At 40.7% G+C, this 27,086-nt stretch overlaps 1 protein-coding gene across 4 annotated transcripts in view; it reads left to right on the top strand.

The window, feature by feature from the left end:
* Window positions 1–27,086, top strand: part of KIF26B (kinesin family member 26B) — a 433,122-nt gene that overhangs the window by 350,005 nt on the left and 56,031 nt on the right. For all 4 annotated transcript variants that reach the window (XR_012902838.1, XM_075924899.1, XM_075924901.1 and 1 more), the window contains one exon: window positions 5,717–5,876. Coding sequence is in view for 3 of the 4 variants with exons in the window: in XM_075924899.1 (XP_075781014.1) it covers window positions 5,717–5,876 (160 nt within the window). In the remaining variant the exon portion in view is untranslated. The remainder of the gene's footprint in view (window positions 1–5,716; window positions 5,877–27,086) is intronic.

Raw genomic sequence — 27,086 nt, forward strand, 5'->3', positions numbered from 1 at the left:
CGTTTAAGTAATAACCCCTGTGGAACTTGCAGCCAAAACTCAATTAACTAAAGGTTTATTAACCACCCTGCAGTGGAAAGGAAGACTGTGAACACTCCAACTGTTTGGCTGTTAGGAAGAAAGAGGACTGGTTTTGAGGGCCTTACCATTAGAATAATTTAATACTCCATGCTTTTTACATGCACACACAGCCTATTTTCAAATGCAATTTTTAAAAGACCTGTGGAGTAAAGGCTATTTGTTTCCCGATGGCTATAATGACTAATTCTAAAAGATTACATGATCCCATAGATTTATAATGTGAGATGCATCATTCCCTAGCTATGGTTATGTTTCGCTATCAAGCCATACTACCCTGAACTGAATGTTTCTGTATTGTGGTGACCTAACAAGCCAAGAAAGTGAGATGATGGAAGAATGTGTATGTGTGAGGTTGGGGGGCAGGGAGGATTATGCCAAGGAAAGGGTTCCTAGTGCTGATCAGAGCTAGTTTGCTGTAGTGAAACAGTTTTTAGAAAACAGTGGCAAGATAGTAATGTCGGTTCAACCAGCAGGGTAAAAATAAGCTTCTGGTGAGTCAGAGATCAAAAAATGTAAGCCTTGCTGTATTCAGAAGAGTGATTATAAAAGTGAAACTTTGGTACTGTATTTATCTACAATGATTGTCAGAAGCAGACAACATTGAAATCAGTGTTGCAGATTTTTTTTAAATTGTCAGTACTAGAGTCAAACTGCCCATAACCAGTGAAACTTTACGATATTCATCTTACCTCATCTTCTGCAAAAACTGCACTTAACTTTTGATACCAGAATTATGGGAAGTAAAAAAGCATGCCGAATGGAGAACTTCCTTTTCCAATCCCAGTCTGAGTGTATGGTGCAGTCAGCCTAAAAACAAGTCTTGTTTTGACTTGCTGGTTCTCTTAAGTGTCTGCACAGTGTGTTCTACTTGACTACTTGCTGCTGGATGAGGAGCCTCTGATCTTGACATAAATTTCTCTTGAGGAAAATCTGAAATTCCTCAGTAGCAATCTTAGCCTGTTTATCTGAAACTCTCTGCTGCATATGGTTAGCCAGAAGATACATAGTCCTAGCCCCTAATAGTCTTAGCACCAGAAGTGTTAGTTTTATTTGCCCATCCTGGCCACTCAGAATATTCAGCAGCACCAACCAAACACATTTCCTTAATTCTTCTCAGTAACATTATTGCGTAATCTTCACCAAAGCTCAGTAGCTGATTTCCACAGTTGACGTGGAACAGTATGTGGCATCTGACTGCTACAGTGTCCAATTTGATTGGTTTCAGTGCCTTGGTCCAAAATTAGTGTCTAATGATCAGCTTTTCATTTCACTTTTCTGAGGTGGTGATCTGTGAAATTCAACCAGAATCTGGAGATGTGAACTTTTTGGTATTGTTATTCTTATATTCAATGGTAATCTCTTTCTGCTGACAAATAAACCTTCTATTTAAAAAAAAACCCAAGAATATGGATACAATCTCTCATGCACTATGGAAAAAAGTGCATTGCATTACGTTAGTCAAAATTATCTTTCTTATGGACTGGACAGTCCTGGCTCCTCATTTGCTCAACAAACTGTTTATACAGGCAGTCCCCGGGTTACATACAAGATAGGGACTGTAGGTTTGTTCTTAAGTTGAATTTGTATGTAAGTCGGAACTGGTACATATTGTAGGGGAAACTCTAGCCAAACATTTCTCCAGAACTCAGTTTTATTCTCCCACACCTCACTTCCCTCAGTCCTTTATTCTCAAGCTGAGGTGTCTGCTGAGAAAAGCCGCGCCGCGTCTCCCTGGTCTGCTGGGGGGAAGCAGGTAGTGCGGGGTTACCTCACCCCGTTTGTAAGTAGGGATCCGATGTAAGTCGGATCCATGTAACCCGGGGACTGCCTGTATAAATCATTCTAGCTAATGTTCCCCATTGGCTTTTGTAGGAATTTCTCATCTATTCTTCCTCTCCATAACTCCTCTGTAGGCTGGGAAATGGTGTCTAGAGGCTCTGAAGCCATTGTTCCTCCATAGGGTACGACCTAAAGGGAACATCTACACAACAGGGGAAAAGTTGAATTAAGATACTCAACTTCAGCTACGTCAGTTGCGTAGCTGAAGTCGAAATAGCTTAATTCGGCTTTTGGCACTGTCTACACAGCAAGAAGTCAAAGAAAGAGCACTCTTCCTTCTACTTCCCTCATTCCTTGTAAAATAAGGGTTACAGGATTCGGAGTAGGAAGTCTTCCATCTCAACATTGTTTTTGAACTAATGGCTTGCTATGTAGATTCATGCTATGTTAATTAGAAATAACTTCAGTTATTCCAAAATAACGCTGCTGTGTAGACATGCCCAAAGTGTTCAGTGTTCTCAGAGCTAGCAAATTCCAAAGAGGGCTACATGGAGATTTTTTAAGAGTCCACTCTCCATTCACATAGCTGATATGCTCTTTTGTGTTTTAGGTGAAAATTATTTCCTTCTGTTGAATTCCTTTCTCCACGATGGTACCTGCAAGTTGAGGCTGCATGTCTTTGTACCGCAGCTCCTAAACTTCAGCTTATTGAAGAAACACAGCTATGGTTGATATGACGTTTCCAAACAATGGATCCCTCCATACATGGGTCCCTCCATCTTTCTGATGTCCTCCTAGGGTAGTGACCCCTGCACAGTGTGGGCTGAATTTTCCTTCCTTTCTTTACATAGATAGAGGGGTTCTCACAAAATGCTGGGTATTTCTCTTGGTGAAATCAAAGCAGCAGGAGCTATTACATTTGAGTTTAAGATTGTTTCATTCTATGACACAATTCGGAGTTCTGGATTTCTGGTTCTACTTACATAACTTTCTTTCCTGACCCTAAATGGCAGGCTGTGAAAAGCATTTTAGGACAAGGAAAATATCAGATGCGTTTTCTCCTTCTCTGTGGTTTCTCCTTCTCTGTGGTTTCTGAAGTGAACTGCTCATCATGCAGCTAGTTTGTATGCTTAGGGTATAAAGTGAGTTATAAGCACTTCATTCAAGAACACATAGTTCATATCATCCAGTGTTCAGTGTAAACAAAACATTCAGGAAAGAAAATGTATGCTTATCACCTATTGACAACAGCTGATCTTCATGGAAATATGCTCAGTGCCATTGGCATAAAAACATTGCTGCAACTTTTCCGTGGGCAGTTTTTTCGCCAAAGTGGTAATGATCCATTTTTCCATTCGTGGCCATTTTTTACTTTCATTTTTAACCACAGACGTCTTCCAAACGCTGCTTCACTAGTTTCCTTGTCCTTTCTAAAAGGATCCCATCACAAAGGTATTATACTCTCAGCAGTAGCTTTTTCTTCCTTTCTTCCACAAATCCAATGAACCAGCCATTCCTTTTTAATCAACCCTCATGCCTTTTCTCATTCATCAAAATAACAAGTCAGTGCAACAATGATTAGATCTCAATTGACAAACTACAGCTAACAATTCAACCTTCAACCTGTTTGACTCAAAAAGTAATGTAGGGGAGTGTCTCATTTTTTGGTGTTTTTTACCTTTTATTGTTTTTGATTTGAAAGAAAAGGTCAAAGCATTTTTGTTTTGAAGATGTCAAAATGAAATGTTTTGATTTTTAAAAGTTGTTTTAATTTTTCAGCTTCAATTATTTATTGAATTTAACCTGAATTTATGAATAATTTCAGTAGACTTGAAATAACACTTTCATTGAATAAAATATTTATATGAAAAATGTTGCCCAGCTCCTTCTCTCTAGTAACCACCTACAGTCACCACAGTTCTTGAAGCTGGAAGCACCACACTATATACTGTATTCCTTAATGAAACCTGCTGCAACTCCATTTATCAGCTGGTATCTGAAATGGCAGGGTTACTATTTCAGTGTTTGCTGTAGGTTTTACAATATAACAGTTCACCGACATATAACAGGGACGATATTTTTAAAAATAATCTAGAGATCACTGTAAAATAGCTCTTTAAATGATACTTTAAATTGTGATTGCTTTAAAATTCTGTTCTATCCTGAAAAATGATTCTGTGAAACTGGCAGTAGTTCCCTGCTCATGTCATGATTACTCCATATCAGTTCTGTTCATTTTAGTAGTGAAAAGGCTTAGTTTTACAGCTACCAGTCCTTCATACATAACCTGGGAATGTCTAGTTTATTTCCTTCCTCCTTGTGCATCATCATTGATATAACGGAACTGCAAGAGGACTTACCTTAGCTCTGGTTTATACTAGACCCAGAAGATCAGATTAAGGTACACAATTTCATCTATATAAATAATGTAGTGAGAGTTGACATAACCTTACATCGAATTTGGCACCGTCTCCACAGTGGGAGGTTGATGGGAGCAAACACTCTTGTTGGCTTCTCTGACTCTTTGTGAATCGAGGGGTACTGGTGCTGACTGGAGGCACCCTCTGCATTTGATTTAGCAGGTCCTTATTAGACCTGCTAAATTGAATACCCGAAGATTGATCTCTAGTGCAGTAAGTATAAATGTGGCCTCAGTTATACTTATATTCTGTTCTGGAGATTAATGTGCTTATGGAGGGGCAGATGAGAATTTAATATGAAGACAATGGAATTGCTGAAGTGAAAATATGGATATAGTTTGACTGCAGAACCTTTACCACTGATGGTGATGCCTATGTGGTAAAGATCTTAATTCAAGTAGAGTTTTCAGGGCAGATGTGCCAAATATGCATCTTCCAACTTGTAAACTGAACATATAGGAAATGCTGTATAATGTTGCGTTTACAGATTTACTGTTCAGGGTAGACTTACACTGTAAAGAAGAACTGTTAATATTAATAGAGCCAAAATGTAACCGCTCTTCCTTCCAAAGCACTCCCAAAGCCCATGAAATTTGTTTCTTAGTATGTGGTTTGTTTTCTTGAAATAAGTGTTGCATTAATTTTATTTCCCTTAAAGCTCATAAACAGTGCCACCAAGCATAAATGTGTGCTCATAATGGATGGAAAATATAAAGGAAAAAATAAAGTTATGTCTTTGGATGAATTTGATGATAGTAATTTTACAATTCTGAAAATTTAGTTGTGAAAAATATTTTGAATAATGGCCTTCTGATATCTAAGGAGTACACAGCAGAGTCAGCTGGAATAATGCCTTGTAACTCAGGTATGTCTTGAAGTGATCTCTGAGTATTCTTCATAAATTCACCTTCAGAATCATTAGAAATCTGAACAATTTTCAAGAAAAGCTGAATCTTCTACAAACTTCTGTGGATTTCTGTTGATTCTCCAGAGGGGATGATGAAGTAAGGGAGGGATTGAAACCACATCAGAACTTTTTCCACCAATGAGCTCTTCAAGCTGTAGTTCTGTGGCCAGATTTCCCCTTTCTTGACTCAGAGCCAAGAACATGAATGGATGGACTTGGAATCAAACTTTTTTTTTTTTTTTTTTTTTTTTAAAGGGAGAACCACAGTGATTCCTGCAGAAGTTGCAGGAGTAATGCTAATGCCGGCAGTTTTTAAACAGATCAGCAATATACAGCTGTGAGTTAGGACTCCTACTGTTTATAACTGCTCGCATTACTGAGATAGGGCTTCTGAACTATTTCCCCTTCATAGGTCATGATGAGCCTATTTGCTTTCGGAGGAAGCTCTTTCCAGGAGCTACACTTAGAGCAACTCATCAGAGGTGCAATGCTAATCGCTCCTCTTCTTTCTGATCTTCATTGTTGGCAGTGTCTGGAGGTCGCAGCCGCTTACATCTCATTGACCTGGGAAGCTGTGTGAAAGCGCTCAGCAAAAATCGAGAGGGAGGCGCCGGACTCTGTCTGTCACTGTCAGCACTTGGCAATGTCATCCTTGCCCTCGTCAATGGCAGCAAACACATCCCATACAAGTAAGTGATATTCTATATTAAGACAAAATAGGTGGTGGTCAGGGGAGCTGACAGCCTCCACAAGCCCCATGGCAAGGTGAGGGAGGCCCAGCTCCGCACTCCTTAAAGGGGCGTGGCTTTGGGTGGGAGGGATGGGGCCGGAGCAGCCACTCTCCATGCTACCTGGAGCATGACGCCTCCACCCCCTCCCCCACCCCCAGCCTTCAGAGCTGCACGGGCGTTCCAGAAGTGATTTAAAGGGCCCAGGGCTCCAGATGTCTCTGCTGCCTCAGTGGCAGCCTGGAATCCTGGGCCCCTTTGAATTGCCAGGCTCTGGAGCAACTGCTGCCTTTGTCCCCCATCGGCAGGCATGGCAGTGGTGAGTGCCTTTCTGTCATGTTAGCTGTTTGTGTTCGTTGTGGCGGGGTGGGGCTGAGTAGTACTGCTCAAGAAGGATGGAGGAATGAATGATAGAAAACTATAGGCTAGATCCAGTGCTCTTGGAAGTAAGTGGCAATGGGACTCAGTGGTTGTGTCATATCTGCCAGCTAGACTGAGAAGAGAGATGTCAGTTCTGAACCTTGTGCCTCCAAGGATCAGGACAGAGTTTCTCCATCTCCTTCAGACATAATGCTTGCACACGGTGCTTGCACATATAAGACAATTCTAACTTTGCCAACGCTGTCTTTTTCCAGAAGTGGATCCCTCTGAGTGAATCCTCCTTCCTTCTAAAGAAAGGAGGTGATGGTTTCAAAGATAACAACCAGTAAGGGCAGAGCCGTGTGGGCACAGGGGACTGAAAATTAGAACAGTAGTCCTGTTCTCTCTGGGTATTCAAAGATTTGCAGAATCTGAGATGTCAGAATGCTAGACTCCCTGTTTATTCCTTATGGAAAAATTTAGAGGGTACTGCAAGTGAAAACTCAGATGTTTTCTTATTTCCAAAGTGTTTTTTAGCCTCTCATAGGTTGTGTCTACATAGCAGGGCTTGACTCGAAACATGCTATGCAAATTGAGCTACATCAATTGTATAGCTTATTTTGAAATTGGGAGCATCTACACAACCCTTATTTTGAAATAGAGCACTCTTCCTCTGACTTCCCTTACTCCTCATATAATGAGGGTTACAGGAGTCAGAGTAAGAAGGCCTCCAGCTTGATAGTATTTTGATATTATTTTGAAATAACTGCCTGCTGTGTAGATGCAGACTAGTTATTTTGAAATAATGTTGCTGTGTAGATGTACCCTTAGTGGGTAAAACACGCGTAATAATGAAAATTCAGCATTGTTGCAAGGTTTAGTTACTGCATTTCAAAAGCTTCTTGACTTTTTTCTAGTCTTGTGTGAATCTGTGTGTCACCCTATCAGCTTGCAAAAAAAAAAAAATGTGTTCCATTTGTCATGTCAGACAACTAGTCTGTGCTGCTGCAGCTAGCTTCTGGGAAATTGGAGGAAATGTGCACATAGAGGATATGCTTTGTCCTCATTTCTCTTCATCGTTGTCGCAGGCCATTTGTAACATGTGTGAGTCTTAGAGCAAGTTTGGATTCATTAGTTTGCAGTCACACAGGCTCCCAATCCATATTCTAATAATTCTGACTTTGTGAATCATATGGCTTTCCTAGTCGAGAGTATAAAGTACAGGTAGCAGCAACTGGAGCTTCCAGGTTGTAGTGTCATGAGCAAAGACTAATCATCTAGTCATCATCTGATACTGTGGAGTGCAGATGAATGTTGCCATACAATGAAGGAAACTTTGAAGGGACTCAGGAGAAAGATGCATCTCGAAAGTTGTGTGAGCTGTTCATAAAAAATAATTTATTTCATTAATTTTACCTTTTTTATAGTCCAGAATCCACAAACAGATCATCTTCTTTTGCAAATTTATTCCTGATTTGAAATTATTCTCAATTTTTATTTATTTTTTGTCTTGATATTAGACATTCAAAATTCAAGCTGGTCACATACATGAGCTGGCTTTCTTTCTCATCCCAGCTTGGATGATCATGACTGTAGTAATGAGGTTCCTAGTTGTGAAATTGGTTTGGAAAGCTAATATAAACATTTGTTCCATGATTATTTGGCTGTGTGAACTTAAAATCTGCTTTTCACAGATATTCATACCAGAATTCAAACTCAAAAGGACCAAATGATCTCATAAAAAATATCAATGAATATTCATGGAACATCTTGTGGAGCATTTGCCTAGCTTTGGTGTGAAAACGGATTGTATGACACACTTGACAATGCAGCTTAAAATATGTTTATGAAAAATCTGTCACCTTTCTTTTTGACATTTGTGGGTTGAAAGGAAGGCAGTCTGAATGACTGGGAGAGGATGTTTGTGAGAGATGGCCCCGAGGCTAGGACTATACATACGTAAAATAGTTACCAAATACAACAGCTGTCTTTCTTGGCAATGTGTGCCTAGACGAAAGGCAATAGCAAAAGTGCCTTCTACTTGCTGCTTTGGCAATCTCTCATTGCAGTGATCCCCCAGCTGTCATACTGTACTTCTTTAGGGTTTACATAGACTCAGAGGTGCCAGCACACTTGTTCATATTTGTGTTTATCTAGTGAAAAGCAGCTAAAGCTCCTTCTTGTTCAGCATCTCCTCCAGAATCTGTTGATAAAAGAAGAGCGTAAATGGCTTGCCAGCTGTCAATGAGACACAGCCCTCCTAACATACTTTCCAAGGAGCCTTTTCAATTTCATAGTAGAATATGTGCTTATGTATTTGGGGCCAAATTGCTTGTAACTCTGCCAGGGAAGATATGAGAGTGAAAGCTCCTCACCCCATGCATACCCCATTGAGTAGCTAGGAAATTGGTGTCCCCATGCTTGGGAGAGTGCAGACACTGCTTTTTCCATGCACCAGCAACAGTGCAATTGCTTCAGGGTCAAAGTCAGATGAGGAGGCATGCCCAGTGCGCATCATAGGGAATGGATCTCACAGTTCTAAAGGAGTGTTATAACCGCTACCCTGGGAATTTAGGTCAAACTCAGCCACATTAGGTTGAATTTCTAAACCAGCTCATTCCATCAACATTATGGCCCGTTAAAGCCGAATTCTCTACTCCTGCTATTCACAAGAAGTAACTCCAAATTCAAACTTGCATGGTTGACTTTATGGTAGTACAGATGCAGCACCGTGAAAGTCAAAGTTCTTGGCCTCTGGGAGGTGTCCCACAGTGTTGCGTGGTGACCACTCTAGCCAGGACTTTCAACTCTGCTGCTCTCCAGGTGCACAGGAAAAGCCCTGGGGAAATTTCAATTTCATTTCCTGTGTGACCAGCATGGTGAGCAGACCTCAGCAGGCAGCACATCTCAGCAGCACACCTGACCTTGAGTTCCTGGGGTTGCACATGAGCATCAGGATGAAGCATGCAGGATATCTTGGATCTCACTGCAGTGTGGGGAGAGGAATATGTTGTTGTAAAACCACAAACCATCAGAAGGAACACAGATAGCTATACCAAGACTGCAGTGGGCATGGAGGAGAAAGGATACAGCAGAGACGCCCAACAGTGTCTCATAAAAATAAAGGAGCTGAGGCAGTCGTACCAGAAAAAAAAGGAGGCAAATGAACAGTCTGGATCATCACCACAAACATGCTGCTTCTATGAGCAGCTGCATGTGATCCTAGAGGAGGACATGACCGTAGCAGAAGGGTATTGATTGTCTTGGCTTTTTGGATCACAACAGCCCCACCTGTAGATTTCCCCACTCCAAATTGATTCCCAACTAACCAGTAGCTGTCTGCCATTGCAAGCAATTGCCACTCGCTTCTCCACTGTCAGAACAGGTCTAATTCTGGTATTCTTGTACTTCAGGGTGGGGGAAAGCAATTCATAAACTTCCATGAAAGTGGCCTTCCACATGTGAAAGTTTTGCAGCCACTGGTGATCATCCCATAGCTGCATAACAACGTGGTCTCACCAGTCTGTGCTTGTCTGACGGTACCAGAACTGGAGTTTCACTATGTTTAGAGGATTGAATGCCAGCAGCATTTGCCAGTCGCTCAACTCAAGTGCTTCACAGAAGAGCATGTTCATGACCTCCCGAGATTCTTCCTCATTCTGGCAAACCCTGGATACGCTCTGGCTATACTCAAGCATAAAGCTCACCATGGTTAATATGATTGCCATAATGCTTTGATGCTGAATGGGATCTACGATGGGTTCCATTCTTACACTGCTAAGGCATCTGTGTGGATAACCAGGGGAAAAAAGGGAGCAAAAAACCTTTTTGCTGTCTCTTTCAAGCAGGGGAGGAGGGAGGAGACAAGTGCATTATGGGACACTGGTGGCATGTACCCAGAACCACTGGCTGCACAGTTTTGGTCCTAATGTGCAGTGGGAGCATAACTCAGAATGCAAAGGGGCACTGGAACTGTATATTTCACAGTGCATCGCTTTCAAAGTCAATGGTAGCCACCCTACTGGGGGGGGGGGGTGTTATTTCGAACTGCGTCGATTTCTTGTGCACAGCGATAACATGCACCTTCAACTTTATAAAACTGCTAAAAAGTCAACCTTAATAAATTTGACCTTATCTCACAATATAGACATGGCCATTCACTCCCCCCATTCAAATGGTGTATTGTAACATCTCAATACCTGGATCTCTGTCTGGCTCTGCATGCTCCAGTCTGGCCAGTGTAATTCAGAGGTTTTACATTTCTTGAAGGTGACATGTTATTGCGTTGTTAAGAGTAAGCTGTGAGCCTAAATATATGTGAGCTAAGTTACTTGCAAATGGTACTTTAAAATTAACGCACATTTTCTAATGTGACAGTGTGATGCGGTATGTGGACTCAGCAAACGTCCATAAAACAGCAGATAGAGACAGCATCCTATTTAGTTTTTATGTTATTAAACAGCAATTGGTATTTATGTGGCAGTCTATCAATATACCCAATATGGTTTATTGGGAACCCAACACTTTAAAATCTCAGACATGCTTATGTCACATCTTACTACACAAATTAGATCAGATAAGGACAAATGATGTTTGTTTCTCTCAGTGAAGAAAGTCAGTTCTCTGCACTATAAAGTGCTGAGAGACCTCAACTTCTATTCAATACTACATCAAGCCCCATATTTGCAAGAAGAAGTTTTACAAACAATGGTCCCGATTTATAGCAGGGGTAAGCAAACTTATCTGCACTGACTTCAGTGGAGTTTGAATTTTTATGCAAGGGACAAACATGTGTCCACAGTTTATTCCTTGTGCTTAAATATGCTTTGGCTGTTTCTTCATGTCCATGAGGCTATAGAATTTTGAAAGCCAGGGAGGTGGAAGCAGATTCTCTTGCCAGAGAAAAACAGACTGGAGACAATAACACAGACTGTTATTAACTGCAGCATAGACTCAGCAAATGGAGATTAACATAGCAATGTAGAAATTCTCAGATCAGATCAGGTACCTGGTATCCTACCTCTGATCTGGACCAATTCTAGATGCTTCAGATGAAGGTGTGAGAATTCTCATGATAGACCATAATATATAGTTAGAGATCCATTTGTGCATGGACGTATAACTTTATATCTCATAGCATCAAATTTAATGTAATTCTGGATTTTTTCATTATCTATACAAATAGCTAGTCCTTTTAAAAATCTTACTAAGCTCTTGGCCCCGTGATATCTGTGGGAGTGAGTTCTTGCTAGTTATGCATTGGGTGAAAGGTAATATGTCCCTCTATCAATTTTAAATGAGTAGCCTTTTGATTTAATTGGTGTCCCCTTGTTCTGACATTATGAATATCTCCTGAGAAGAGTAGGAAAGGATTGTTTCTTTTGCTTGAATGTAAAATAGTTGCAACTCCAAAAAAGTGGAAGGGACAAAATTCCAGCACTGAGCATGTTTTATAGGACTTAAGTGTGCTATTGGGAAGAAGGTTTTGCTAAGAAGTATGCAATAATTGTTACTATTTTAAAGCATTCAGATTTACAAGAGTGGTGCTGCCTCTGATTTCAAAGATGAACGTGTTTAAACCTTCATATGAATACCCATTTGCACAAACTCTAGATACCAGTTTATAGACCTCTCTGTTCAAAAATGACTCTGGTTGCTAGGTAACAGTAGTGGTGATAATTCATGGTAATGCCTTGTTGGAAATAATCATGTTTCCACATTTTAATGACACTGAGGATGCAAGAAAATAGTGTTTAGAAAAGTGCAGGGACATATGAATTCCTTTCTCAGAAATATCAGAGGATTTTATTTTATTTAATAGATCTTGTCTTGTAAATACATTCTTTACCTTCGTTTGTGTTACTGAAAGCATCCTGTATTTTGAGCTACTAATGCTTATCCAGTAAGGCAGCATGGTCCAATAGGTAGGCGGATAAGAGTCAAGAAATCTGGGATTTTTTTGCACTGCCATAGACTTGTGTATCTATCAATCTGTGTAGGTGGCCCATGTTACTGCAGTGTATGAGTGCCTCTCAAATGCTGGATGATGAGGAGTATTATCATCATAGGCAGGAAATTGAGGTCCAAAGAGATTAAGTGGTTTGCTCAAGAATACATAGGAAGTCCATGACAGAGCCAACTATGGAATTCAGATCTCTTGAGTCACAATCTATTGCCTGAACCATCAGACTGTCTTTCCTCTCGTACTGTGTGACTTGGGCATGTCACTTAACCCTAGTCATTCCTCAGTTTCCAATAAAATAAGGATACTGCTACTCCACCCTGTTTTGTAAAGGGCATTGAGATTGATGGGTGAAAAGCACTGAATAATAGCCAAATATATAAATATTGGCTGGGTTGGTTCTTCATTGGTATGTCATTTTTAGTGCAATGACTATACTGGAATCAAGGAGTCGCTACAGTAGGGTGGGGAAGCTGGCTTTTTGTTTAGTCAAAAATAGTCTATTGCTATAGCTAGGAAAGAGGGGAAACTGTTTTGAGCTAAAGCGGCGAGGAGTCTAGTGGCACCTTATAGACTAACTGAAGTGTAGGAGCATAAGCTTTCGTGGGCAAAGACCCACTTCGCCAGAAGTGGGTCTTTGCCCACGAAAGCTTATGCTCCTACACTTCAGTTAGTCTAAATCTGCAAAAGCGGCAAGGAGTCCTGCGGCACCTTATAGACTAACACGGCTACCCCTCTGTTTTGAGCTAATTCATCATAGTATAAGAATTTCCCTCACACGATATGTGTTATGTTAAATTTATCATTCTTTTCTAGTCATGGAGAAAACGATTAATTGAATGTATATGAAAGGTCCATTTACATTCTCCGTTACACAACTGCACGTCCTGAGTAGCTCTTTTGAAGTCAGTGGTGACGTATCTCTGTAAAAGCTGGCACGGGAGGAGAATCAGGGTTGAAATGCCTGTGATATTGCATGCATTGTCATGACATTCATTGCATGAGTTAGATTTATTCCTCTCTCTGTGGTACAGAAATATATCAGTGTGATCTCTTTGCTACGGACAAGGGGACAGCTACAAAACAACTATCCGTACACAAAACACTATCCAGCATAATCTGACAAGGGGCACAGAGGCCTTACTGAGAGTATGTCTACATTATGAGCTGGATGTGTAAATTCCCTAAAAATAAAGTGTAGCTGTGGCGGCAGGAGGAACTAGCCACCCCGAGTACATACTTAGCCTCTTGGAAAGAACCCATGTAGGATGGATAGCCACTCTACTTTTAACGTGCTAGTTCTCAGTGGGCTAGCACAGATATAACTCGTTAAGCTGGAAAGTACTCTAGGTTCTCCTTCGCTCTTCAGATTGCGATTAAACCTCTTGAAATGCTCCTCATGGACTATCCTCTAGAATGTAAAGGTGAGGAACATATATGCAGCTTCTCACTCAGGTGTAAATCCAGAGTAATTCAGGTGACGTCAATATAGTTATACTGGCATAACACTAGTGTGAATGAGCAAAGAGGCCATTACGTAATGCTAACTCATACACAATCAATGGCCTTAATGGATCTGATCATCTCTACCCGGACACCAGGTAAATCAGAAGTAACTCCATTGACACCAGTGTAAAAATGGTGTCGGTGTAGAATCAGGCAAAATATGCTTTGTCCAACACTAGAAATCTTTGGAAGGGCCTCCTTCAAATTCTTATGCACAACACTGCTATTTCCCTGGTTCATGTATCTTCATCATTAGTCTCCCTCCTGATTCTGTCAGTAATCAGGTGAAAGAACAGGCTCCCTCAATGCCATCCAGAAAGGAGGTTTTCTACTAAGTGTAAGGAGCAACTGTGGAGGGAAAAGTTGACAATTACAGCTAACAAATTGCAGATAATTCCAGTTAAGAAGAAGAATATTGTAATGGTAGAGATTGCTGCTTGGTAGAGCTCCTCTCATTAACTAGAGTTGGCACATACAAACTCTGTCTTTGGCTACTGTGGCTGCTACAGAGTGGGAGAAAGACAGACCAAAAGGGATACAAGGCCTGTTAACAGAAGCGGAGGGCAGCAGGATAGTTAGAAACAGCTGGTGGCCCAGGCAGATTGGAGCCAGCTGACTCCACTGCAGACCTGCTGGTGGCCTTTAAAAGCTTCCACAGTTGGAAGGTGTGGGAGAGTGTGAGAGGACAGAAGCAGAGGTAGAGGAAAGACAGAGAGTCAGAGAGCTTAAATTTGAGAGTAAGCCCTAACAACTCTAGAGCAGAAACAGCAGGGGAGGCAGTCCCAGACTGAGTGGCTGGGCCCCCTAACCCAGAAACGAGCTGCAAGCCTCAGCCCCTGGGAAAGGGGGCAAGCTGCCAGCGCAAGCAGTGGCTGGGAAGAGAGAGGCCCTTGCCACACTATGATGTTCCACCAAATCTTACCTTAATAAAACTTAGTACCTCTTCTGCATTCTGGGCCAGTTCTGCTGCCACTGAAACTAATGACAAAACTGCCATTCATTTCACTAAGGACAGAATCAGGCTCTCTCTGAAGTGAGATTTATTGCTAGAGCCTATGGTGCAATTCAAGAGTTTTTATATTGGCTTTACACTAGTGTAACTCTACTTACTTCAGTTATTCTTGATTTACAATCAGGCGAAATCAGAATGTGTCTGTGTCACCTTTATCTTCTCTTTGATAAAGGCATGGTCTACAGATCACTGAAGTAATTGGAAAAACTCACATTAACTTCAGTGGGTTTTGCATTAGCACCCTAGTCCAATGTGATTAGATGAATTTAAATAACTTAGTGCATTAGAAATAGGTGAATTAATTTACTAGTCCAAATTATATTCATGGAAATCTGAGTACAGATAAAACAGGAATAGAAAAGAGAGAGAGAGAGATGAGGACATATAGGCATGAGAGTTGGCAGAGAACCAAGGGACTAAAAGAGAAAATGTTCCTGAAGGGAGAGAAGGTGGAAGAGAGAGATCTCTTAATGAAACTGGGACACGAGGCTTCCAGGATGCAGCAATGCACAGGGTGGAATTAGGAAGAGAAGAAGAAAGAGGAATGAGCCTTTTCAGGAAGAGCAATAGAGCTAGAAAACATCACTGAGGCATCCAGCTTGGGGAGATTCATTAATACATGCTTAGAAAAAAGTTAGAAAACTTGGTATTCTCCAATTCCTAATGAATGATTTCCATTGTTAATCACCCATAACAAAAGGCTTTTGCATGATGTTGGCAGGGAGACTCTAAGGTCTAAAACGAAGTCAATAGAATGATGCCATTTTACATTACTTGAGAGGCTGGCCCTAAGTATCTACTCTCTGTGATGCTACTCAGTGACACTGACTCTACGTTTTGCAAAGTAGAAGAAGAGCAAATGAAATTGTAACTGAGTGGTGAGAATCACAAAACTGTCAAGGTGGGAATAATGATTTTCTTGGAGCTCATGGGTATTAAAGACGCTTTTAGGGATTTTTCATTGTTGGCAGATATGGTTGAAGATTCTACCATCTCAAATTTCAGGCAGATTTTCTTCATTAAACCAAGGATCCTCATGAAGTAGATTCTGGGATTTGCAATTTGTGAATGCAAGAAAAGTCTTACCTGCACCCCTACCTGCACTTCATTAGAGGAAATCAAATTATACATCAAGAGCAGGAGGATAATAAAATACCGATTTCATCAGCCATCAACATTAATTGTTGGTGAGCAATGAATACGTCATCTAGGTCAGTTTGTATCATTTAGCTTGTTTGAGGGCTCAGATCTCAGTTACTTTCCCACCAGATCAGCCTGCTTCATCATTGTGTAACAAAAGGCAGCGCACCAGATCTCAGCTGGTGTGAATTGGCATAGCTCCACTGATTCCAATGTCAACTGACACCCATTGAAAATTTGACTCAGAGCCTCTATAGTGGTATTACAAGCCACAGCGTTGGGCTTCATGAATTTCTCTGCCTTGGGGTTCACACTGGGGATGCCAGACAACATAAAGTCAATACAATGGATGTAAACTGTCCTTTTCACTGAGCCTAATACACCGATTTTACTGCATTACTCAATTGGCATTAATATTGTTACTCCTAGTATACACCAAAGCACATCTGAGGGTATTTTTTTCCTAAATAGTTTATTTCGAAATAGGACGTCTACACTACAGGGAAGCCTCAAAATTAGTCCAAAGCAGACTTCCCTAATATGGACGTGCTACCTCGACTTAGAGCTCCAGGAGGCCCTGGGGAGTAATTACTTTGAATAGCCTTGGGGAGGAGCTATTTCAAAATAGTAGTAATGGAGCTTCCACACTACTGTTATTCCAAAATAGCTATTTTGGTATAAGTGTTATTCCTCATGGAATGAAGTTTACAGATTTCAAAATAAGCCATCCGTTATTTTGAAATTATTTTTAAAAAACAGAATTGTTGTGTAGACACTCGCATTGTTATTTCAAAATAACATCAGTTATTCCAAAATAAGTGTGCTGTGTAGATGCACCATGAGAGAAGAATCGGGCCCATAGTCTAGCTCTTTCAATTCCTTTTAGAATTGAACTCGCCCAAATACTTTTATGTAGATGCTGTGATATGCAAATAATGATAGACTACTAAGGAAAATTAGGAGCTAAGTGATCATGGTTTACAGTCATACTTAATGAGAATTAATAATTATGCCTAAATACTTGTTCCCAGCAAAAGTATGCAGCTGTATCAGGGAATGATTCTAGGTTGATCCAGGGCCAGCATGCACATAGCTGCACAAGTGAGCCAACAATGTGCAATTATTGCTCAAATATAACTTGATTGAGGCTCAATTAGGCGTTAACTGTGATTTTGCATACAAATGAATTTGTGCTTAATTCATTAAAATGGTATCTTGAACATTAACAGCACTTCAATCAGGGTATCCACCCGTACATTCTCACCTGTTTCACAACTAGTTCAGGCTCAATTGAACATTAATAGATTTTCTCCCATGCAAATGAGGTAATAATTCATTTCATGTACAACTGAACAATTTTGAAATAGTCGTGTTCTTGGAATGGATAGATGCCATTAGTTGCAGCAAACTATCTAAAATGTGCAGTCATTTTTTTTTAGACTAAGTTCAATTTGTTTTTAGCACCAATACGTTAAATGTTTGCATTCAAATGAAAAAGGATCAGCTATCATTACTGAAATTAATTTTCATTCCCTCCCACCTTAAAAAAAAAAAAAAAAAAAAAAAAAAGCAGACAATTCAGAGGCATCAGATTGCAGCCAAAATAGATAAGAACTCTTCTCTATGTAGCATAATTTCACACTCCCTAAAATATTGTGTTCAGTTCTGGGCATCTCCGTGCCAGAAAGAGGTTGGCAAACTTGAGGGAATTCAGAAGACAGCAGCAAGTATTGTTAAAGGTCTGGAGGGACTGACTTATTTGTTAGGCCTGAGTAAAAGAAATAAAGCTTTGTTGTAAATACATAGGGGAGAGAGAAATTTATTTATGGAGACACAAGAGGATACAGTTAAGTTGGAGTAATGAAAATAAACAAAGGGAGAAATTACACTGAAAAATGTGCTGAAGGAGAAGCATGTTGGAATAATTTCCCAAGGGATGTGGTGAAATCCTCATCAACATAATAATTTATAAGTGAGCTGGACATACCACTGATAAATATACTGTTTGACAGACTGGTGATTGGTAGGGAATAGACTTAATTGTAAAGCTTTCTGCCAAATTCTGCTTTGTGTTATGCCAGTGTAAATCTCTATCAACCCCATTGCACCTGGTGAAATTACTCTGGATTTACGCTACTATCATTTAAAGTGGGAATTGTCTCTTTATCTTTAAGGTCAACAGTTCTACCTGCTTTTCCTCATACTGGGTTAAACCAGGAGTAAAATCAATGAAATCAAAAGGACTACACAGGCGCAGATGAGAGGGGCACTGGCCCACTAGGTCTTCGGAGCATTTGAACTACAGTACTAATGCACGGTGTCATCTCCTTCTAAGCTTTGATATAACGCCTTCATATTTTTGTAATATATTTGAAAATAAAGTAACAAAAATAATCCCATTATCTTCCTTTCTAAATTATCAATGTTTTTTGCATGTTGGTTGCCTGAAGGCTTAAACTCAAGCCAACAGATGTGCAGCGTTTTTTTTTTTTAAATGCACGCAGACTTTTTAAGATATACAAGCTGGTAAAAATCAACCAACTTGTAAAATACTAAACAATTTAAGGCTCCTTTTATGCCATGAAACTGAACTGATTAGAAACCCCATTTTAAAGTTTAAATAATTGTCAGCCATTCAACATATCACTACTAGCTACATGTGATAGGGACAGGTGGGACTGGTCTCAAATAGGTGTGTTAGCCTCTATCTAGAATGGCTTATAATCACGAGTGTCTACCCCACAGCAGACGTGCCCCTGGTGATGTGTTTTATAATTATACCTCACTGAGCCAGTAACAAAGGTAAACTCCTGGGTCACTCTACCAGTCTTGCCAAGGAGTCACAGAGAAGCCACCCCAGGCGCTCCAATCTATCTTACCACCCAGGCAAGCTGGACTAATTACCATGGATAATGTATACCAAAGATGTTCAGCTTACTCAGAACTTCCAGTCCCTGAGGCAAGCTCCCTTGCATGTTGAATTTCAAAGGTGGGAAAGGACCCTTCTCCAGTTCTTTGTCCCTTAAGGCCCATTTTAATCTTGGATAGGCCTCGTTAATAGGTGTGGGGGGACAATTCCTGTGCCTGGGTTCATAACTTCAGAGCGAACATTTTCAAAGTTATAAAGCAAAATTTACCTATTTCCTTATAGTATGGGACACTGACACTGAGTGAGGTGAATGCTTGCAGCAGCTTACAGATATTCCATAGAGTCTAAATGCTAAACATATTCTTATAAGATTAGCACCTGTCTTGAACAATAATAACATTCAGGTGAACTGGTTGAGTTTCCAGCTATGAGTCTGTCTGTTCTTAGCTAATGCCCAGGAGTTTGGTTAGAACTGGCACATGTTTTATCAGCATTACAGTTTCCATCAATATGTTTTGTCCCATCCACCCCATCAGCAAAATGGATGATCTGATCCGTCTGTTTTTTTATTTTCTGATATGATGGCCAAATGTGGTCAGTTATGAAGAGTAGAAGAGGCTTGAGTTCTTGAGGTTGCTCTCTATTTAGCACTATTTTCCCTAGTATATGTAGCAATGTAGACATAGGCACCGCCCACTAAGGAAATCAATGTCGAAGTGTATGTTAGTTGGTGTCAAAATGTATATCCCCTGTGGCTTCTTTCAGTCTGGCTGAAAAGGGTTGTCCCACTAAGACAGGGTATGTCTACACTACCACTAAGACAGGGTATGTCTATACTACCACCCTAGTTCGAACAAGGGTGGTTAATGTAGTCAATCGAAGTTGCAAATGAAGCCCGGGATTTAAATATCCCGGGCTTCATTTGCATCTTGCCGGGCGCTGCCATTTTTAAATCCCCGGTAGTTCGGACTCCGTGCCCACGGCTACACGCAGCACGGAGTAGGTAGTTCAAATTAGGCTTTCTAATTCGAACTACCGTTACACCTCATTCCACAAGGAGTTCGAACTACCTACTCCGTGCCGCGTGTAGCTGCGGGCACGGAGTCTGAACTACTGGGGATTTAAAAATGGCAGCACCTGGCAAGATGCAAATGAAGCCCGGGATATTTAAATCCCGGGCTTCATTTGCAACTTCGATTGACTACATTAACCACCCTAGTTCGAAGTAGGGTGGTAGTGTAGACATACCCACCGAGAAGAACAACTGAGTTCAATATTGCTAAGCATTTCAAGTGATACCCTGCTATCTTGGATGTAACTGGAATTGAGCAAGGGATCTGTGGAACCATACTCATGAGATGCTCTAGTTTGAGCCAAAGGACCAAGTCCTATAGTTGGGAGTCTAACAGACTTGTATCCTTTATGAATTGGGCTCACTGAGTGACACATACCACTAGTTTTGGTGTTATCTACACAGCAGTAAGTCCGAGGAAAAGCACTCTTCCTCTGACTTCCCTTACTCCTTGTAAAATTAGGGTTACCAGGAGCTGGAGTAAGAAGTCCTCAGCTCGACGTTATTTTGACATGTTGAAATAACTGCTTGTAGTGTAGACACAGACTATGTTATTTCAGAATATCTTTAGTTATTCCTAAATAACACTGCTGTGTAGATGTACCCATAGCCAAAATAAGCTTTTTCAACTTATGCTACACAATTGACGTAGCTCAGGTTGCGTAGCTTATTTCGGCTTTAGCCCTGCTGTGTAGATGTGCCCCAAGTGAACAATAGGTTAAACTCCAGCACTTTGCTCTGATGGGTGTTGAACATGACTAACTCAGTCAGCACCTAGGGACAGCTGTTTTCAACACCACTTGAGGGAAGATGGGTAAGTGGAGATACCTTTTACACTCACTGTCAATAATGCCATGTCCTTTTTATGAAGGCAGGACTGAGTTCCTTGAAACCACCTTTTGAATATGGAATATACCTTTTCACGTCAAACCACTGACATTAGCAGAGTAACAAAATCTGCTGTGTTTGTAGGTCTTTGGCGCTGGAAATATGCTCCTATTCTAGCTGCAAGGCTGTGCAGAAGGACACAGTTACTGAATTCCCATTTGCTACCCACTTAGCATATGGTGGCTGGAAAAAGAGAGCTGTTTGCAGAGAAAGCATTTGCAGTAGAAGTGCTGTGAGGTGCAAAATAGTTAGAGGTTCTGCAGAAAAAGAGAGCTCCTGAGATTGTTTGGCTCTGATTCAATCAGAAGCCTTCCAAATGGATCTAGAAACAGAGTTGAATACTGCTTGCCTTATTTGTGTAAGTAAATCCACTGGACATGACTATCCTCTCACTTACACAAATACAACTTGGGAGTAACTCCACTGCAGTCCATAGTCAAACTGGTGTAAACCAGGAGCAAATTAGAGGAGACTAGGCTCCTCTGATTTCAGTGATATTGCTTACATGGACAAGAGTTGATGGAGAAAGCACATGTCAGTAAAACAGAATTGGTTAGTTGCTAAAGAATATTAGAGGAGTGGACCCTGTTTATTCCAGAGAGATTCTGAATGCCCCAATATGGACACTCCTCACCTAGATTTTTGGCTTCTTGTCCTGGTGTTTGGTTTGCAATAAAAGCTAGGCTGTGCTTTCAGTAGCACTCTGGGATCTTTGCATTATATAGAATCCAAAATAAGCCTGTTGAAATGGTAGCAGCTCCTCCCCTCGCTTCTCCTCAGTGAGTGATTGCTGGCATTTTGGATGTTTATGTGGTGTTTTATGGTGCTATAACCAAGACTTTACTCCGGACTCTGCAGACCGGCCTCTGTAATGGCTTATGTTAATTCTGTGCTACATTTTACAGAAGTTCTGTTTAGTCCTTCACCTGAAAACACCTGCTAAAGTCATCTATGGCCCTTCACATGTATAAGGTTCTTTCTATTCAACTTAAGTGTGGCAGGCCACCACCACTGTAAGTCAAAAGAAATGTGTTCACTGGAATGCTCCAGATGCTTTATAGTTATGTGTGTATTTGAAGGAGACATTTATAGCCTCCCTCGTGCAAAATGTCCCAGCAGCTGCCATCTATGTGTTCCCAGTCTAGGCCAGGTGGAGCATCACTTTCATTCTCAGAGTCCTCTTTGGGCTGCCATGAAAGGGAGAGAGCATCATTAGAACCTGGCTCTATTGAACATGCTTTTAATATTTAAATGGATCTTAAAAATATTTTCTCAGCTTTTCTTGGAAATGGCTGAGATTAAGCATGGAAAATTTCAGCCCCATTGATTTTTTGCAAGGTTGAGTGGGTGAAAGCAAAACATTATTAGGGAAGAGAGCATGCAATCTTTGACTCCTGCAGATTCTATAGCACAATATAATTTTTACAAGCCTGCTCATCTTGGTAGGCAAATATTCACATTGGTGAATGAAACACGATTCTGAAGTTTCTGTGTTCACATTATTTTGTCACATGTCTGCAAATTAGAGAATAACCTTTGAAACCAGCCAAGTTCCACTGGCCTTTTTTCTATCAGATTAAAAATGATATTGTCTATGCTAACCATATCATATGTAGATTTATATATAATATTGCCCTTACTTCTGCCACATGTGTCTGGATACCAGTGGTGCTCCTCTGCTGAGCAGTGGCAGATTCTTTTAGGAATCCCAGATGAAAACTAATGTGTAATTCCCCAAAAAATCAAGAAATTACTCTAGTCATTGGCCAAGAGAGAGTTCAAATTCACCTGTAGTTCACAGTCCTCCCCATTCACCCAGAATGTTCTATAACCAAAAACTAACAACACTTTCTGAAGACTAACGATTGTTTGCACACAAAGAACTCAGAAGACGGTGTGTACTAGTGTCACCTTGTGATATCAGCGATGACAGTAATAATATGGATATGTGAAAATCATTCAGACTTGGAACGACACATCTGTTTCACTCATAAACTTTAAAACATACTTATCCCAGTACAGGGGGCACAGGATTTTATTAATAATTTTGAGTCATTAACACAGCAAATAGAAGTATATGCTGTACAGTAAATATTACTGGGAAGTGCTTTATTAATTTCTCTTTACTCTTCTCCCAGAAATATAGAAACCCCACCGTTCCCATTAAAATCTTAACTCATGGCCCATATTTAATCTGTGTTCTCTTCTACATATTATATCCCTATTACCTTTGATTTGTAACAATAACTGAAGTGATTCTTCACATAAATTCCTTTTTAAAGATGTAAAGTTGGGCAGTACCACTCTTTGTACTCAAAGCCATCTTGTTCCTTTTACTGACAATTACTGTCTTAATGCAAAAGAGATTGGATTTCTTCAAATCAAATAATACTCTGCTGACATTTATTGTGACATACCACTCACATCACTTTACCCAGCATTGCAATGCCTGCATGCAAAAGAATGTTATTCTGTGTTAAAGTCATAACGCACAGTCAGAATCTAACTGCAACGACCTTGTCACAGCACCTGTTTTCATAGGGTCGGAGCAATAGGTCGGCAGCTCAGCTTATGTTTATCCTCAGGTATTTTTTGTATTTAAATCTACAAAGATCTGGAAATTCCCTCTGATCTTCATGAGAAGAGCCAGTGTTTGGGAGGAGGGAATGTCCAGATCTTTGTAGATTTACAAAGTGTCCTGCCTCAGGTGGATCAAATCCTTCCCGCTCGCAATGGTTCAGCTAGACAGAGCTAGAGGAGTGCAGAACATCCACTCCTAGCGCAGCCTGCATTAGATTAAGGATGTTAAATTGCGGTTAATTGACCAGTCAAATAGTCAATGAAATTTCCATCGACTACTCAACTAGTCGATAGGCACTTCTGCATTCCTCCTCTGAAATGTACAAGAGCCCCCGCTGCATTCAGAGAAGGAATGCAGAACTCGGCATACAGCCCGGGGCCAGCTGACTGTTGGCTGCACGCGGGTGCCTGCTTTGAAAAGTACAAAGCTCAGAGTCCCCCATTGACCCCGGGCTCCATGCTGCACTGAATGCCCCAGCTGACTCCAGGCTCCATAGCTGCCGCTCTGAAATGCAGAGGGGGCATTTCAAAGGGGCAGCACCATGGAGCCCAAGATCAGGTGGGGACTCCCCAGCTGATCCTGGCTCCACGCGGCATTTCCCTAGAACCTGGAGTCAGCTGGAGAATCAGCAGGCTCCATGGCGCTTTGGCGTTTTAAAGGGGCAGCATTACACAGCTGAGCCGCGATCAGCTGTGCAGAGGCTGCCCCTTTGAAATGCTGCTTTGGGGTTTCAAAGCAGCAGCACCGCACAGCTGATCCCAGGCTCATCTGTGTGGCACTGCCGCTTTGAAGTACTCCTTCCCCCACTTTGTTGCCTCTATCTTATAGAGGAAGCAAAGGGGGAAATCGACTAGTCGACAGGCTATCCAGTAAGTCGACTAGTCCTTACCATCGTTACACTAGATACAGTATCGCAGAAATGCTTAGGGATGTTCAACTGACAGAGCAAAAGCCACACTGATGCTCTGCAGGAAATGATAGAGCTGGGCAAAATGAACATCATCAGATCCAGCATGACGTCAAGCCAAATCAGTGTAGAATATTGTAATTGTGGGCTAGATTCTGTCATCCTTTCTTAGGCAGAACTCTCTTTGACACTAATGGGGGGTTGCATTTGTTCAGACTACAGGGCAGGGGCCTTAAAAACAATCTTCTTTACTGTAGTATTTTAACATTAATCCTCATAGCACCTTTCCCTGTGATCTACATGCTCTGTCTTTCACCTGTTTTATTAAATACTCCATATAGAGCAGAGATGGTAGCACATATTCTCTACACAAGCACACATCCCCCTACACAGATCTTACCATCTTTAAACATTTGCGTTGATTAATAAGACAACAGGATGAAAATATCTCCACATTCTTTCCTTTCACTCCAATTTACTTCTGTGCTACTCTTTCTTTATTAGATTAATTAAAAAATGAGATATGAGTGTCACAGCTGCAGTCTCTTCAGAACGTTGTATCCATGTCCTAAATTCCTGCTGGGATTCCTCATATGGTTTCATAATCTTTTCCAGACAGAATGGTTTCACGCAGTCAGAGAAATGTAGGGGTTGGAAGAGACCTTGAGAAATCATGAAGTCCGGCCTCACTTTGCCGAGGCAGGACCAAGTAAATCTAGAACATTTTTTGCAGCTGTTGCTCTAACCTGCTGTTAAAAATATATTGGGATCCTATTTAATACTAGTTACACCACACTATGTGTAATCTTAATTCTAGAATTCTTCTGAACAGGAGCATCACCATGGCTGAGAGTCTTGTGTGGCATCACAGGCCCAACACAGAACTCCCAGCCCTGTAGGGAGAAAGGGGTGCAAGATAGGTGTAAAGGCACCTTTGATCCTTCCTCCTCCTGGGCTTCTCCTGATATAAACTGAACCACCCTGGGGACATGCCTAATAGCAGCCTCCCTAGGCTGCCCAGTGGTCCATAGTGCTGCTTGGCAACTCCACAAGCATGCCCCTGGCATGCAAACACTCTTTCCCCCTCCCCCCACCAGCATGTTGCCTCTGGCAGGCCTTGTGAAGGAGTCAGTGGGAAGTAGCCTTACAGCTGCATCTTCAGTGTCAGCCTTGGGGCAGTCCTTTCCAACCCTGATATGGAACTTAAAAGCCCAATTTATGCCGTTCCATCCCCAGTATAGGGTGTAAACGTGCTGTAGGGGGAGTGGAGTCTTCTCACCTTGCGTTTTCTTCCATGCCTGGCAGGTAAGATTATAAAATGGCATTAGCTACTGTTACAACTGATTTAACGCCACTTATCACAATAGTAAGAATTCAAAACTGAGTTGTTTTTTATCCTGTGTTACAGTTTTAAGCATTAAGTGGTGCTTGGCTCATTAGTGTGTGATATTCAAACAAGCTAGCCAAGCTGCCACTAATTTCAGAGGAGTCTGAATTAATAGTTGGGTTTTGGTGCTTTCCATTTCTAGGCTGGTGGTCCTATTTCTAGGTTTGATGGCTACTTGTAATTCCTGACGTAACATTTACAACAAAAATACTAGAACGGAAGTAAAAGTCTTCCTTATTTATAATAAACTACCAGGTGAGGCCCATCATTGACCAGGCAAAGTCATTTTGTGTAGATTACACTTATAGGAAAGTTCAATAAATTAAATATATGTAATAGAATTTTTTATTAATGTGCTTGCAAAAGGGAAGTTAAAAAACAGTTTTAAATGTGTAGGATTTCAACTTCAAACATTATTCATTTTATTGAATAATTACCACACACAGTACATTTGAATCAGAAACTTGTAAAGCTTCCATTACTCGTTCTGTAACTAATTTGAATTATTTTGTGATATGTAACAGTAAAAATGTTCTTTGAACTAAAACAACAGTGGAGTAGGAGACTCACTTTTAATTTAACAGATATTTTTATGAACTCTAATCATAATAGTAATGACTTTTTTTTCTGATGGAAAACAAAAATAATTATTTAAACCTTTCACCCAGCATATTCTGGTGTAAAAAATAGTGCATTCAGCTAATTTAAGTCGCAGGATTGTTTATGCAAAATTTGGTATCGGAGGTAATCACGAAGTATGACTATTTTGCACAAACTAATCCACAAATAAACAAATTTTTCAAAATATCTAATAGATAAAGGATTAATTAAAAGGGCTTGTATAAAATTTTCTTCTAAGTTACACCACATGCACCTCCATACTTTCAAAGCCGATGCATGTGTTGTAAATCAAGACAGGATTTGGGCCCTTGTTATTTCATTGTTGCTGCTACAGTGAAGGCTTTCAAAAGAAAACAGGAATATTAAGCCAGTTACTGTACAGTGTAGTAAAAGTCATATACCAAATGGAAAAATTAACTAAACTTGAACTGGAAACGAATAAAAATATTATATAGGGTTGCCAGGTGTCCAGTATTGGCCCGGTATTTGCGGCTTTTGTCCAGTAAAAAAACCCAGAAAATACCTGACATGTAAAATGTCCGGTATTTTCTGTTTTTCTCGGATGGAAGGCTGCTTGGGACATTCTTCCCCTGCTGGCAGGGGGCGGGAGGAGCATGGGGATTTAAAGGTGCCGTGACTCTTTTTTTTTTTTTGTGTACGGTTGGTTTTTTTGCTCAACAACTTTGGTCCCCCTTTTTTTCCCCTCAACTAATTTTTTTCCCGCCATGTTCGATGTTTTTTTGTGAAACTATCTGGCAACCCTAATACTATAATGGTCTTGAATTGCCATACAAATCCATTAGCTATCAATGTATTTACTCCATGCCTGTTCGAGAACCTGAAATCCCACAGAATTAATTGGACAG

Source organism: Pelodiscus sinensis, chromosome 3 (assembly GCF_049634645.1).
Source record: "Pelodiscus sinensis isolate JC-2024 chromosome 3, ASM4963464v1, whole genome shotgun sequence".
NCBI lineage: Eukaryota > Metazoa > Chordata > Testudines > Trionychidae > Pelodiscus > Pelodiscus sinensis.